We start from the raw sequence: 14,453 nt of genomic DNA on the forward strand, positions 1-14,453 counted from the left end.
TACTGTCCCAGCCACATCCTAGAGCAATAACTGTTCTACAGCACCACTGAGCAGCTGCTAGGAGGACACAACTAAGGAATACATCCTAAGGAAGGGATACATCCTAAGGAAGCGTCACCTCCAAGTTAACCCAACTGAATCCCCGGGACTGCCGCTGCAGGAGGAGCCATGGAAATGCAGTGGAGGAGGGGAGAGACAGACAGAGCACAATGCAGAGGAACATTAGTGACACAGAGACAATGCTGAATGAGAGAAGCAGAGGAATATGAATTATACATTAACCCAGTACTGAATAATTCCCATATCTGAACCTCTCGGGAATAACTGGGAGTTTTTCTTGCAAAAAGGAGTACAGACAATTTAATGCAGCTGAATTTTACTGAATAAAAGCTCCAAAACCTTAAAGAGATCAAATATGACAAATCTTACAATGACCCTCCCTATTCACAGATAATGAACAAATTTACATGTAATGGAAACAAATGAATAACAAATTTAGGACAGAATAGATTTTTTCCCAGGTAAAAGAAGGAGCGATGGGAGAAAAGTAACTAAAATACACACAAGGAAACAAACAAAAGGGAACAAATTCTGTGTTCATGAATGGGGCTTCCAGATAACCTACAGGCATTTCCTTCTGTTCCTCCTTTGTAAATCCTGCATCGGGAGCTTCTTGTAGAGAAGAAACAAAACCTAAATCTCAAATGCCATATCACACTACCGGGAGCTTAAAAAACTTAATTTTTAAATGATTAGCAGTGCCACACCCAATTTAGACTGACATCACTGTTTGTCACAAGCAGATATTTATCTTTCCTTTCCTTAAGAGCTGCCATCTAATTTCAAATGTCTGCTTTCCCCCCTGCTGTGCTGCCTTTACTATTGACTCACGTCTAATGCAATCATGCAAATGTAACACTGCCGTTAGTAGAACTTACCTTTTTCACATCTCTGACCAGCAAATGCAGCGTATTTGGTGGACCCAATCTCTGAAATAAAAATAATTCATGGTCCATCAGAGCTTCAATTCTTCAGGTTCTTGCCAAACACAAATATAATTAATGATCTGGCACCATAAGCAGAACTTAAGACAACCATGTGCTACCAGACTCCAGAGGGGTGAAAAGAAGGAGCTGGGTACAGCGACAAACACATTTCTATCAAGAGCTGTGTGAACCCTTTTTTATAACCCTTCCTGTGCTGATTCAAGTCATAGCACTCAAATCACCAGCACTTGTTGGTATTGTCTGAACTTGCACTTGCTGCAGGAGTCATGAAGGCACTGGAGGACTAGACTGAGGTTATATTTTGTATGAATGCTGCTCTAGACTAACTGCCACTTAAGTGATAGAAAGAAAGACAGCCTAGAAAAGCCACATTCCAAATGAATCAGGTAGGAGAGAATTTGAATAAAGAAGTATGATGTTCTCCAGCTTTGTGAAAAATTTTGCTTTGCTGGGCCACAATGAAAAATGGTACTGACTTCTGCAATGTGCTAAAATAAAAGGTGCTGTGTAAGTGCTTTACCAAATTTAGAGTCTGATTTCAATAATATTAAAACACACATACATGAAAAAATAATTGAGATTCAAAGGAGATGGCCACTCCTGACTGGTCATTAAATTTTGACTATCCACATTAGTTCTTTTAGGTGTTGTGAACGTGCATTTTAAATACATCACTATATTTACATAACAAACTGCAATAGCATCTGAAAGCAATGGGACACTGTGTAGTAGCAATGGCTCCCTTTACTGCTATCCACTACCTGTGTGATGTCAGGGTTAGAACTTTTTGGAAAAACAAGCGTATCTCAGAAGAAGAAGAAGAAGAAAAAGGCATTTTATTATTTCTAGTCACTCACAGTATTATAAAGTTCCTCCAGGCGAGGAATAGTCAGGAAGTGCTGCATATTCACTCCATTCTCAATAAGCAGTTTCACAAAATCCACTCGATCCAGAACCAGTGCATCCAGCATGGCCTGCTCCAGGGAATTCACCTGGAGTGCAGAATGGAGAGTGAGAGACCACATGAGTACAGAAGAGTTGGCTGGCCAACAACCACAAACATTTTCATTGCTTAGGATATCCCTGAGTTCCCAAATACATGGATTAATCTGTGAGTGAAAAGGAATTTAGAGGATAACGTTGTACCCATGTGCAAGTCAATAGAGATGGTAGAGTTCTCCAGTGAGGTCTTGGTTGAGAAGAGAGCAGGGACAGAAACTTTTAGCAATACAGTTGTAGCATTCAGTCTTTCAACTTGTAGCTTTCAATTATTTTGTTCAGTATTTTTAATTAAATCAGGCATACTATGCTTGACACATTATGTGAAAAAGGGATTTACTTGCTCAGCATGACAGGAACAAGTCAAAATAACACAGAGGCAGAAGGATGAAGATGCTCACTGGTACTCTTGTTTCCTTCTGACAAGTGCAGGGAAGGAAATGGTACAGGTAAGCACTGACTTGTACTCTGGAGGAATGGCTGCATGTGGTGCACATGGGATGAGAGAGGGATTCCTGTCTCAAAGATTGAACAACATCCCTGCACAATCTACTGCTGATACTACGGGAATGAGAATCCTGTAGAATGAAAATGTGTATTTTCCTTCTCTCCCTGTCCCTCAGGATGAAAGAAACAATTTTCAACAGTTTCAGTACAAACACTTTCATCTTACCCAGTTGAGGAGTTCAAGCTTTCTTGGGTCTGTTTCTTCTTCTGGCTCTTCTTTTCCTTTTCCTCCTTTTTTCTTTCCTTTTCCTTTCCCTCTGGCTCCTTTAGTCTGAGGTGCTGGAGATTTCTTTTCCTTCTCAGGAGCTGTACCATCAGAAGCTGTAAGGCTTCCTATAGGCTGTATTTATAATGCATTAAAAGGGTTAGAAACCTAATTTATCCCACAGTGATTATTTAACTGGATACACTCCTACTGAACTTCCTCCCCTGTCACCACTTCTAACCTTTCAACTAAAAATGGTAATTTCCTTAAGTATGAGGACCTTCTTGCACACTCACAACTCTGCACTTTTCCTAAAGCTGTTATGTCGATGGAGTCAATAACACAGAGTCAATAACACGGAGTCAATAACACAGAGTCAAAGCAGTAAAGTAGGGAGACTGTGGAGGATTTCTCTCAAAGAATAAAACCAGTGCTGGAGGATCGTCACACTGCAGTTCCTTTGCTCTCAGTCAAAGCAATAGCTGTCAAAATAAATAGCAGCAAGAGCTGGACAGAAAGAGCTCAACAAGAATGCTGCATGATGCCAAGTAGCATCCACAGTACAGAGGCAGAAAGCAGAGGACAGAGGGCCACTCACTGGTTCATTGACTTCTGCAGGCAGCACTTGCATTCCTACCCTTGGAGACACACCTGGGCTTTTCAGTGCCCTCCCCTTCCCAGCCCAGGTGCCCAAGGCAGGCAGGCACACATGGATCCCACTGCTTGGCTGTCACTGGGAGGCTTAACATGCTCCAGCAAACACTGAGGTTGTGTCACCTCCACAGACATGTTACCTGGATCACAACTGCCTGTGCTCTGCACAGAGAACTTCAGGACCAAGCCTTTAACAAGGCTTGTTTTCATTCCAAAGCCTAGACAAAACTGCAACTGCCAACTTGCATCCCAGGCTGGTCTGAAAGCAATCTTTATGACTCTGAAATGGCAGTGAATCACAACGGGCTGACACTGTTTCCACAGACTCCTGTGGATTAAAAGTTATGAACTAGGCCAAAGCAGTACCAGGTTTCAGCTGCTTGGTAGAACCCCAAAATCTAACCACTATAATATGGAGGTTGGAACATTCCACCCAATTAAACATTTTATAGTAATAATATTTTGTAATCTTTAGGATTATTGAATCCTCTCTGCATAAGCATTTTAATGAACCTTGAATATTGGAAACATCACATTACTAGAAGTGAAGAAATAAAACTGCATATGCAGCAACATTTGTTTAAATTTAATTATGTGGGCTTCCAAATGAAATAAATCTCTCTACTCTGTATAGCATGCACACGAATGGTATTCCTTTGAGTGTCATTTTATTGCATAGTTGCAGGAAAGACAACTACGTGAAAAATCCACCAAAATTCTTTCCCTTCATTCTTACAGCCTCTTTCAGGCTGGTCTCCTGACAGCACTTCACAGTAATTCAGCACCAGATGGTTCACACATTAAAGCAAAAAGCATTGATACAGTGAGACATGAAATTGGAGGATTTTAGATTTTAGTTACACAGATGAACTGCAGTGTTTCACCACTGACTTCATCAACTAGTGCAGCATTCAACTCCAATAAATTGAGAGATAAAATGCAATTTCAGGACCTAAAGTTTTACTGAAGATCTGTTTCTTAGTTCATCTGGCACAGCTCTGCCTACCAGAAGCTGGCTCTTTGCAATGGTTTCTTCTGTGCATCAGGGTATTGCTCCATTAATCCAAATAGAGATTTTCACAGCTGTGAATGAAGTGAGCAACAGAATTCCTTCGAAACAGATCCACGAATTTCCTTGCTGTACACTTTAATAGGTAGCTGGGGACCTTGCCAGCTGCTGGCACATGTCAACGACACAGCCAGTGGTAAAGCAGGTCCAGGTAACCATTGCCAGTGCATCCTACAGGTCCACTGGGGGTGACCAGGACTGCTATTGTCCCATTTTGTGTAAGGCCACAGGTTGTTCCCAGTGAATGCTTTTTGGTTTAGAGCTTTTTTTCCTTTCAAATCCCACAAGGATTCTTAAATTGCAGAATAGTTAGGGATGGAAGGGCCCCCTGGAGATCCCCCAATCCCACCCCCTGCCCAGGTAGGGTCACCTGGAGCGGGTACACAGGGACACGTCCAGGGGGGTTTGAACCTCTCCAGAGAGGAGACTCCACGGCCTCCATGGGCAGCTGTTCAGGGCTCTGCCACCCTCAGTGGAAAGAAGTTCTCCCTCCTGTCGAGGTGGAACTCCTTGAGTTTTAGTTTATGGCCATTGCTCCCCGTCCTGTCGCAGGGGCACCACCGAAAAGAGTCTGGAGCCATCCCCATGGCACCCGCCTGGGAGATATTTATAGTTATTAATAAGATCCCTTCTCAGTCTTCTCTCCAGACTGAACAGGCCCAGCTCCCTCAGCCTTTCCTCGTAAGAGAGATGCTCCAGTCCCTTGATCGTCTTTGTTGCCCTCCACTGGCCTCACTCCAGGAGCTCCGTGTCTCTCTGTGCTGAGGAGCCCAGGACTGGACACAGCACTGCAGATGTGCCTCACCAGGGCTGAGCAGAGGGGCAGGATCACCTCCCTCGACCTGCTGGTAGTGCTCTTCCTGATGCATCCCGGGATACCATTGGTCCTCCTGACCCCTAGGGCACACTGCTGGCTCATGGACAACTTGTCATCCACCAATACTCCCAGATCCTTCTCAGCAGAATTGGTCAGCCCCCAACCTGTGCTGGTACCTGGGGTTATCCCTCCCCAGGTGCAGGGCCCCACACTTGCCTTTGTTGAACTTCATTAGGTTTGTCTCTGCCCAACTCTCCAGGTTATTTTTCTGCTTGTCATGAAATTGCTTTTCTTTCTTTCACAGAGATTAAATTATTGCTAAACATTTGCAAATGACAGTATAAAACTTTCAAAACAAATATGATGTTCTTATTTAATTAACAGCACAAACCAGAATTCAATATTGAAAATCCGAAGTGTGAATATTACACAACTTAATTTAAATTTACTTTGAACTTCTGACAAACAATATGAGTAGGAAAACTTTGTCTTACTGGCCAGTGGTGTCCAAAGACAAAGATTTGGCTGCGTGCAATGTCCACACGATTCCAGGCCAAAGCCAAGCTGAGCTGGTCTGGAGCAGATGCATTGGTACCTAAAGGGAAACACACAGATATTTAGTATTTCATACATGATGAAACAAGATTGGACAACTTTCTGTAATTCACTTCTCCAAGAACTAGAAAACAGCCGGCCTGATTCTGTATCATACTACCATTAGAAAAATTCTACCACAAAGTAGTGGATTCATCAAATTGCTTTATAGCATCTTCCATGTAACCCCATAATCCTGATTTCCAAAGGATTAACCAGATTATCTCCCTTTTTTAAAAAGTTCCTACATTGACTTCTATTCTGACACTAAAGACAGATATTTAACTCTTCTGAAAGACCCCTCTCAACTCCTCTGGCTGATGCTGTAGATAAGAGTGCAATACTTCCTCTCTTTATTTCTTTGCTTTGGGGACTCCAGTGATCTCATATTGAGCTTGTGTCAACTACTATATACCTGCAAATGTAACAAACTCCAAACAAATATGGAACTGATCCTATTGCTCTAAGGCTTAAATATCACAATTTGAGATCTGGAAAAATCCAGACAACCTTTTCTCTTCCCACCTTTTCTTCTGACTGTGTTAATGTATGCTAAAACTGCAATAAAATGAGCTGAAGTATCAATAGTATAGTTGTTGCAACATTCCCATCTCAGGCTTTCAGGGGAGGGAAGTCACACAAAGCTTTTAATGTAGATTTTATGCTCCCTGTGAAGCTGAACCTTAACCAAGCACATTCAGGTACTTGGTAGAATCCAAGAGAATAAATCAAAGACACAACATGAAGAGTGAACCTCAGACAGTGCATAGGACTGTCTTGTGCATCCTTCCTAAGTGCCTGTGAGACCCACCTTTGAGGAGAGCAGTCAGGATGGACATCTCAATGTCCTGCTGGCCCTCGGAGCCCATGCGGAACACAGTGATCTAAAGGGAGCACAAACCCAAACACAGGGAATTACAACACAGGGACAGAGAGACTGAACATGCAACAGGAAACAGAGCTTTATTATTTCGTAAGACTTCAGATTGTTCAAAAAGTACTAAATTTTTCTTTGAAATTTAATTTTCACAAAAGTGTTTAAATAAATTCTTTCAATGAACTTATCCTAAAATATCCCTGCATTGCTAAACATGACAAACTTGATGAAAATCTTCACCAAATCCATGAATTTTGGAAAATGGTGACAAAACTGCCATGCAAAACTGATTGTTTTCTGACAGTTCCATTACTTTCCAGCAGTAATGGAAATGCCAGTTCGGAAATGGAAATGCTAGTTACCCGAGATACCTATCACAGCATCCATTTTCTTGACAAAAACACTCAAATTTTTTCAGCTGCAGGTTATGTTATGTATGACAATCAAAATGGCAGAACCAAATAATAAAGAAAGGCGATTATTTCCAGTCATATTTGCTTAGTTCGGTCCATTACAACTCACTGATTTTAAAAATACTAATTCATTCAAGCTTAGCCACTGAACCACATATTAAAAGATTGGTAATTCAAAAGCAGAATAACCTAATATTCCATCTTGATAAGTTAATACCACATGCAGAGAAAAACCCCCAAATTCTTCATTTTCCAAAAACAATTCTCCACAGCAGATGCTAGCATTACTACTGGGAATAGCAATTTTCTCAACAGTTAGAATAGACTTCACATGAATGCAAAGATACATGACATTAGAAGAGAGAAGAACTATAGGAAAACTTTCATTAATTAACAAGAAGGTAGACAAAACTATCAACAAACAAACTGTAAGTCTGCTTAGGCTGCATTCAGTGTCTGAATTTTGCTGAGTAAACCAGGCCTGCTCTGATGTGCATTGAAAATTCAAAACAGTTTGACTAAAGCAGTTGTGGGCTCTCTTTTCTCAACCAATTCTTCCAGAAAGGCTGACTCTCTTCCAGTCAGTTTATCACTCACACTTTTTACCAATTTGACTTCCAGTGAGGGCATGTGAATGGAACTAATCTCAGCATCATATTGACAAAATTTCACTGAAACAATTAGTCAAAGGAAAACACTCAAAGATCCATTTTGCCAGCAAAGTCACAGGCACAGTGAACACAATTTCAATGCACTGTTTCCACATGACAGGTTTTCTTTTCCCAAGCACATTTTTCTCTGCAGCTGTGATGGGGCAGACAGGCAGGAACCTGAGTGTGTAGTACTGCACACAGAGCAGATCTGGGACAACCCAGGAGCACGAAAGGGTGGGATATTCAACAGCACTTAATGCTTCAGTTTCTTTTGAAAGGCCTGCAAAGGTCATTTGACTGCAATGAGAGGCTGTTAAAGACTAACTGTGTCAGAAACCAAACGGTGTTCATGCACTCTGACTGCTTCTTGCCCCCAGGAACCCTTTCTTCAATCATCTTTCCTCTACTTTCTAACACAGGAGCAGTTGATCGTGGGTTTAGTGCATTTATCTCAGTGTCTTAGTCTGCCTTGCTCAAGTCTGTGAAAAAAGATTCCTATCAACTTACACAGGAGAAGAATATGAAACTTGTTTTTGAGGCTTTCCAGAAGACAGAATTCTTTTCTTGGCCTATGCTTATGAGTGAAAGACTGTGTACAGTTAATGGAGCTATATGGGAAAAAAAGTTTAAACTATAACCCTGGGAAAATGGCACTTGAAAGTACTCTGTAAACTTGGTCACAGGCATGATCTTTGTGAACTACTTTTAGAATACTTACAAGTTCTTTTTTTTTCATGCACTCCATAAGAATGATGAACAGCTGATGAGCTTGATTCCTGTTATAGTTAAAGGTTTTCTGGATGGTAACTAAAAGCTGGTCCCTGAGGGATTCATTTATTATCCTAAAAGAAAATGAGACATAAAAGAAGACATTGCCAGAACGAATATATATTCAGAAGGTCTGCTGTTTGAGAAACAAGTTTTCATCCATCAGAGCAACGACTTCATTTTGAAAAGAAATGAAAACATACAGCACCCTTCATTCAGTACAGGTAAGGAGTTCAGGAGGAGTTAACTGCAACCAGGAAATTCATACTCAAACTGGCTTTTATGTATCTCAGTACTTCAGCACTGATTTAAAAACTGACAGAGAACTTGAACTATCCTTTCACCCTGGAATAAAATGCACGTAGCTCTTACTCTTGTTATATATTATGGATATAAGTTAGCACTATAACTTACAGGACCCCTACCTTTGCTTCTAAATGTTGCAAGGCCCTTTGCATATAGCTGAAAATCCCCAAATATTTCATGCTACTGATATGTCACCTTGGTTATCCTGGTTATCCTCTTAGAGGATTGAAATTGCTGCCATATCTGAAACCTCATAATACCCGAGAAACAAACAAGCTGAAAAATGATTCAAGAAATGATACTGAAAGCATTCTAGAAAGGTTAGAAATGTTTCATCTCTCCAAGCAATATGAACCAGAACCCTTCAGTCTTCATGCATTTCCTAATAAAATACATGTATTTTCAGATGATGGAAAATATTAGCAGCAGGTGCTGAGAGTACAGTAAAATTCAAAGTTGATTGTGAGAAAATGATTGGACTGACAAAAAATTCTCATTGTAGATCTGCCTTACTAGATGAACATATTTATCTTATAATTATTGGAGAAGAAAATTGAACACTGCATCATATCCACTGGGAGAGAAAGTCATGCAGTGAGCACATCTCAGACAGACTGATCCTGATAAGCTCTTCCAATTACCCATGAGCTGATAGGAAGGACGAATGAGAAAGAAAAAAAGACAAAACAGAAAGTTTGATCTAAGCTAAGGAAGTGTCCTAGTTAGAACAGCTGGGCCAGTTCATCACTGGATGGGTGTAACCCAAAACTGTGTATTCTATAGCCTTCCATGCCATTTCCCAGAAACTGTTGTCGATAGACTATTAACACCCTCTGCCCAGAGCAGCCTGACTGATCAGGCTACAAACTAGATGCTAAGAGGCCTTCCAGATAGAAGGGTGTTTTTGTCCTCACGCCCATTGAGGACCCACCCCCCCCACCGCCCTGAGGGAAGTACTGAGTATTCCTGCCTGAACTGGAGAATATATAATCTTGGAGTCTTGGGATTTTTTTAACCACTACTGGGATCCAGAGGAAGACTGCAGACCACCACTCTTGACTGGACTGCAACCACCACCCTCGACCGGACTGCAACAGCACTCTCACCAACAGGTTTTCCCTCTCCTTTTACTTTGGACTCAGGGGGCCCAAAGAACACCACTCTGTTCATGCCCCAGGGTGCTGGGTTATACATTTGGGTTTTGTGGGTTAAAACCAATTGTTTGTCTGTATAATTGTACGTATTGTATTATTTTATTAAATTGTTATTCTGATTTATAATCTCTCTTTTGGGTTGAGTTCATTTTCCCCTGCTGGTTTACCTTTAAACCAGCACAGGAAGGCTTGGTTGGCAGAAAGGAAAAGAAAGTTGTTGACTCTTAAATATTTCCTTGTAGGATTAAATATGTATGATGTCTAAACACCAAAAAAAATCTAGGATCAGAGATGCTCTCCCAATTCAGCAAGTAATATCTGCACTCCTTGATTATACTATTTGTTTCCCTGATATGTAACCCAAGCTAAGCTCCAGGAAATAGGCTGTATCTTCAGCACAAGACAGGTGCCATACCCTAATCAAGGCAATATATTAGGGTTTTGCCTGTATCTGGCTACTAAAGATAAAATCTTGATATTAACAATGACGACGGGGAAAGTATGCTACTTGACTGGGAAGAGCAATATTTTAAACTAAAAATGCAATACTTGGCTTTCACTTGAGTAGATGAGCTTTATGCTGTTAGTAGGCTTTGTATCCACCAAAGGGGCAACCAACCAGCCATAAAATACCATAAAACCATACAAATGACAGACTCCAGAGAACTTTGAATTAGGAGATTCATTTGGACAATGGACAGGAGAGCTGTGGAGTAGAATGCTCCAGAAAACATCCTCCACTCTGTTCATGATATCAGGCAGCACTGCCCCAAAAAACCATCATAGGTGTAAAGAGTAGCAAAAGAACGAAGGCAGTCCAACATTTTCACAGCTGCTCTGGCATTCTTGGAGAATGAAGCTCATTCCCACAATGCACTGGAATCAGGCAAACACATGCACCAATTAACCTCAGCCCTGGTCTGAGGAAAAAAGTTATTCCACTCATTCCTTGCTTCTAACACGCCCAATCCAGCCCCAAGTACAGTGCAGCAGACACTGCTGGAGCCTGTGTGACAGTGCACTGCACTGAGAGCAGGCTCACTGCACAGGACCATCAAACACATCCCAAGAGGTAACAACTTCTACTCATTAACTCCAGGGCTAAGATCAAACAGGCAGCAAAAGCTGGCTGGCAGCAGAATGCCCTTGGTTAGTAGCCTTTTGTCCTTCAGGTGAGTTTTTATGAAACTTCAGTGAGAGCAAGGCATATAGTCCTACAGTGCCCTCCTGAGCAAGACACAGCTCCGGTGAAGATCTGGAAATCTTACCCTCCTTCCTCTGAATACTTGTGTGCAAAGGACAGGATGTCGGACGCTCGCCCGCTGCCGTCACAGATCACAACAGGGAGAGGGGGCTCCTCTCGCAGGCATTCCAAGACAATGGAGATCACGTTGGGACCCCCTTCCACTATGAGTCCAACTACAGGAACACCTTGTCCCAGTCCTGCAAAAAACAGAAGAACAAAAAAAACCACAAAAAAGTAGTGTCATTGCAACTTAGTTTAAGAGGTTGAGATATTATGAGTGGGTGCGATTTCTGTGTTAGAGCATCACTTCAAACCAGAGCCATCAGGAAAAATGATGGCCATTTCATGGCCAATATGAGGAAAAACATCCATATGCTGTTTTGTGGCCACAAAAGGAAAAGAGCAAGATGCCTCTCTTCCCCTGCTCTTGTGTCAGCTCCATACTGATAACTTATTCAGTCGCTGTTGATGAATTGTTTGTAACCTCTTGCAACAGATACCGTGTACAGATAAAGCAGCTATAACATGATGTTCTATTGCTTCATTAGCTTCACTGTTACTTGGATGGCTCCCAGCTACTGTCTTTGATGCTTGAACTCTTCCTTGGTTACCTATGGGAAGTCTTCAGTAAGGTGACATATACTTAGGCTTACTCCTAAGATAAAAAATATGAAATGAGTGTTTTTATCATGAGGTTGAAATGGCTGGCGATGGAAGAGACGACAGCTGAGCATCCCTTTGCTGTCCCTGCCTCACTGTGATCTCCAGGCATAGGATGACAAAGGGAAGCCCACAGGTCACATGGTCTCAGTAGCCTTGGTCACAAGAAACTTGGGGAAATGAAGGACAAAACATTACCTGAAAGCTGACTAATCCCACTATTATAAGCATTTGAATTCAGTTCTTAATCTGTAAAATGATCAGTACTTTATAAAGATGCATTTTTTTTTTTGCATGGCCAAGAACACGTGAAAGTGTTGTTATTTTCAACCTTGATTCCTCTCTGAAGAACAGGAACACCATTCACAGTAACAGCAGAAGCTTCCTGACATCCTCCTGTCAGGATACCCCAGCTCTGAGAAGGAGGAGTCACAGAGTATGGCCCGGTCTGTGTGTCCATGAAATCTTTAATGATTCCTCCTGAGATTTGCAGAAGAGGTGCCTGTGCTTGAAGTGATTAAAAAGAAACAAAACAACTCCCTGCATGTTGTTACTGTAGGGGTACTGCAGCCCTTCGCAGAACAGATTTCTATGTGTATTCCCAACTTGTGACAAAGATCATCAAACACCACCTAGATCTGAACCAACATCCCCAGCCCCAGTGGTATTAAAAGAAATGACACTCAGCATCTTTCCCTGGGCCCTGACTTCCTTATCTTCCAAGCCAGAACTCCCTTTTTCAACCCTACACTCTGCCAGCACTCCTGCAGCAGACAGAGCCCAGCAGCAGAACTCAGGCTGGTGTTTGCAGCCCGTGGGCAGCAGCACCTGACCCTGACCCACACCCAGGGCCCAGGGCAGGGACTGGGGCCACTCAGGTTCTCAAGCTTCCTGTAGGCACAAAGCCTTCCTTACACACTTCCCAGGACGTCTGGGACTCAGGGCTCATCTCTAACTGCACATCGTGGCTTTACCTGGCTCTCCACTTGATTCTTCTGCTCTAATTATAAAAGCACTTAAGCCCTATTAGAAAGCTCTGTAGAGTTCAATGCAGTTGTCATTCTGGATGTCTGTTTTCTCTTATTTACACAGGCCTACACGGTTTACAGTAGCATGTGTAAGAAGTCAGAAAGGCAATGGGTAGAACTGATGTCAATTCTCCAGTAGCTCTTAATTGAAGTGTGGATTCAAAGACCATAAACTTTTTTTGGGGCCATTCTTTATTAGGTAGTTGTGGGGTTTTTTTTAAAGTTGCTGGAAAACCACAGTTACCAATTTTTTTTATGTCATCTTTTTAAAAAAACCTTTTTTTTCTACAAAAAATTAAAAATGTCTTTTAAAAGCATTTTTTAAAGATAATGGCAAAAAGAGTTCTAGAAAGTTATTTTAGAGAGGCCATAATAACTGGAAGATATTTAAAAAACACACAAAACTAAATATGCAAATATTAAGTATAAATACAAATATATAATTATACAAATAAATACAAATATGAAAATATAAAACTAAATATGAAAGCACTGATGAGAGATCATCTTGATAATTGCTTAATTAAAAATTGAAATCCCAGCTGAGTTTATCTGGGAGATCCAGGAATTTTGAGTGTGATATTTCAAGTGAAACAAATCAATCCATCTAAAAGAGAAAATAAAATGCTAGCATGAACATTTGGAACCAGCAATCACTGAGCTGCACAGGATTCCTGTAAACAGGAACTGCACAAAATCAGTTCATCCTGTGTGTTTACTGATGCTTATGAATTCTAACCAGAAGTGCATAAATTCTGTGCATTTTCCTTTCCTTAGATTTTTACTGCTTTGAAGCTCCTCCCCATTATTTTTTGTCAACGTTTCTCCGTTCCTTTATCCAATCCTCGTTTCGTGGTTTTCCTGTGCTGTTGGATGTGGGCCTCTCACCACTGGTCAGACAGCACATGTTCTGGTTCACTCACACAGTCCTGATCTAATTTTTCTAGAAAGAGCTGGAAGAAGCCTTTCATTTCCATACCTCAAAGTATTTCAAGCCCTTCTTCCCTCCCTTCCTTTCAGAAGTTATGTTTACAGTTTGTCCCACTGTACTTACGTGTGTTTATTTTCTGGAGGGAAATGTGTTTCTCCAGCTGACGCCGTAACTTTACTTCAGCTCCATATTTACCTAAAGTACCATTGTCTGCCAGGATGAAGTGGGTGTGGGAACTGTTGAGCACAGAGAGCTTGCTCAGAGGGTTTGACATGGTTTGGTAAACACGTGTTACCTGCGTGTCAAAGGCAGAGACGCGCCCGGGTTAGAATGAAGAACCCAATGGGAAAATCCCCCACCCCACCCAACAGAAGCACATGTCTTATGAGGAAACAAATCAACCAAACCTTTAGAATCAAAATCAGAGGAGAATTAGAAACAGTTTGCTTTTGCAGTCCTAATCTGAACTCTTCACAGCACTCTCTTCTTTGGGGGATGGCAGTCACATCTGTGCACTCCCCTGCGTGTTCCCCTAAGCTCATTAACGAGTCTCCTTGTTCACACA

At 41.5% G+C, this 14,453-nt stretch overlaps 1 protein-coding gene across 6 annotated transcripts in view; it reads right to left on the reverse strand.

Moving 5' to 3' along the window:
- The window catches only part of TRPM1 (transient receptor potential cation channel subfamily M member 1), a 97,515-nt gene that overhangs the window by 23,895 nt on the left and 59,167 nt on the right, over positions 1-14,453 (reverse strand). For all 6 annotated transcript variants that reach the window (XM_051770471.1, XM_051770473.1, XM_051770468.1 and 3 more), the window contains 8 exons: positions 14,012-14,183; positions 11,292-11,466; positions 8,514-8,637; positions 6,664-6,736; positions 5,753-5,853; positions 2,680-2,853; positions 1,865-1,999; positions 939-989 (listed from right to left, as the gene is read on the reverse strand). In XM_051770471.1, coding sequence (XP_051626431.1) covers positions 939-989; positions 1,865-1,999; positions 2,680-2,853; positions 5,753-5,853; positions 6,664-6,736; positions 8,514-8,637; positions 11,292-11,466; positions 14,012-14,183 — 1,005 coding nt within the window. The remainder of the gene's footprint in view (positions 1-938; positions 990-1,864; positions 2,000-2,679; positions 2,854-5,752; positions 5,854-6,663; positions 6,737-8,513; positions 8,638-11,291; positions 11,467-14,011; positions 14,184-14,453) is intronic.

The sequence above is a fragment of the Manacus candei genome, unplaced genomic scaffold, assembly GCF_025592945.1.
Source record: "Manacus candei isolate 608988 ecotype Guabito, Panama unplaced genomic scaffold, ASM2559294v1 h1tg000119l, whole genome shotgun sequence".
Taxonomy (NCBI): domain Eukaryota; kingdom Metazoa; phylum Chordata; class Aves; order Passeriformes; family Pipridae; genus Manacus; species Manacus candei.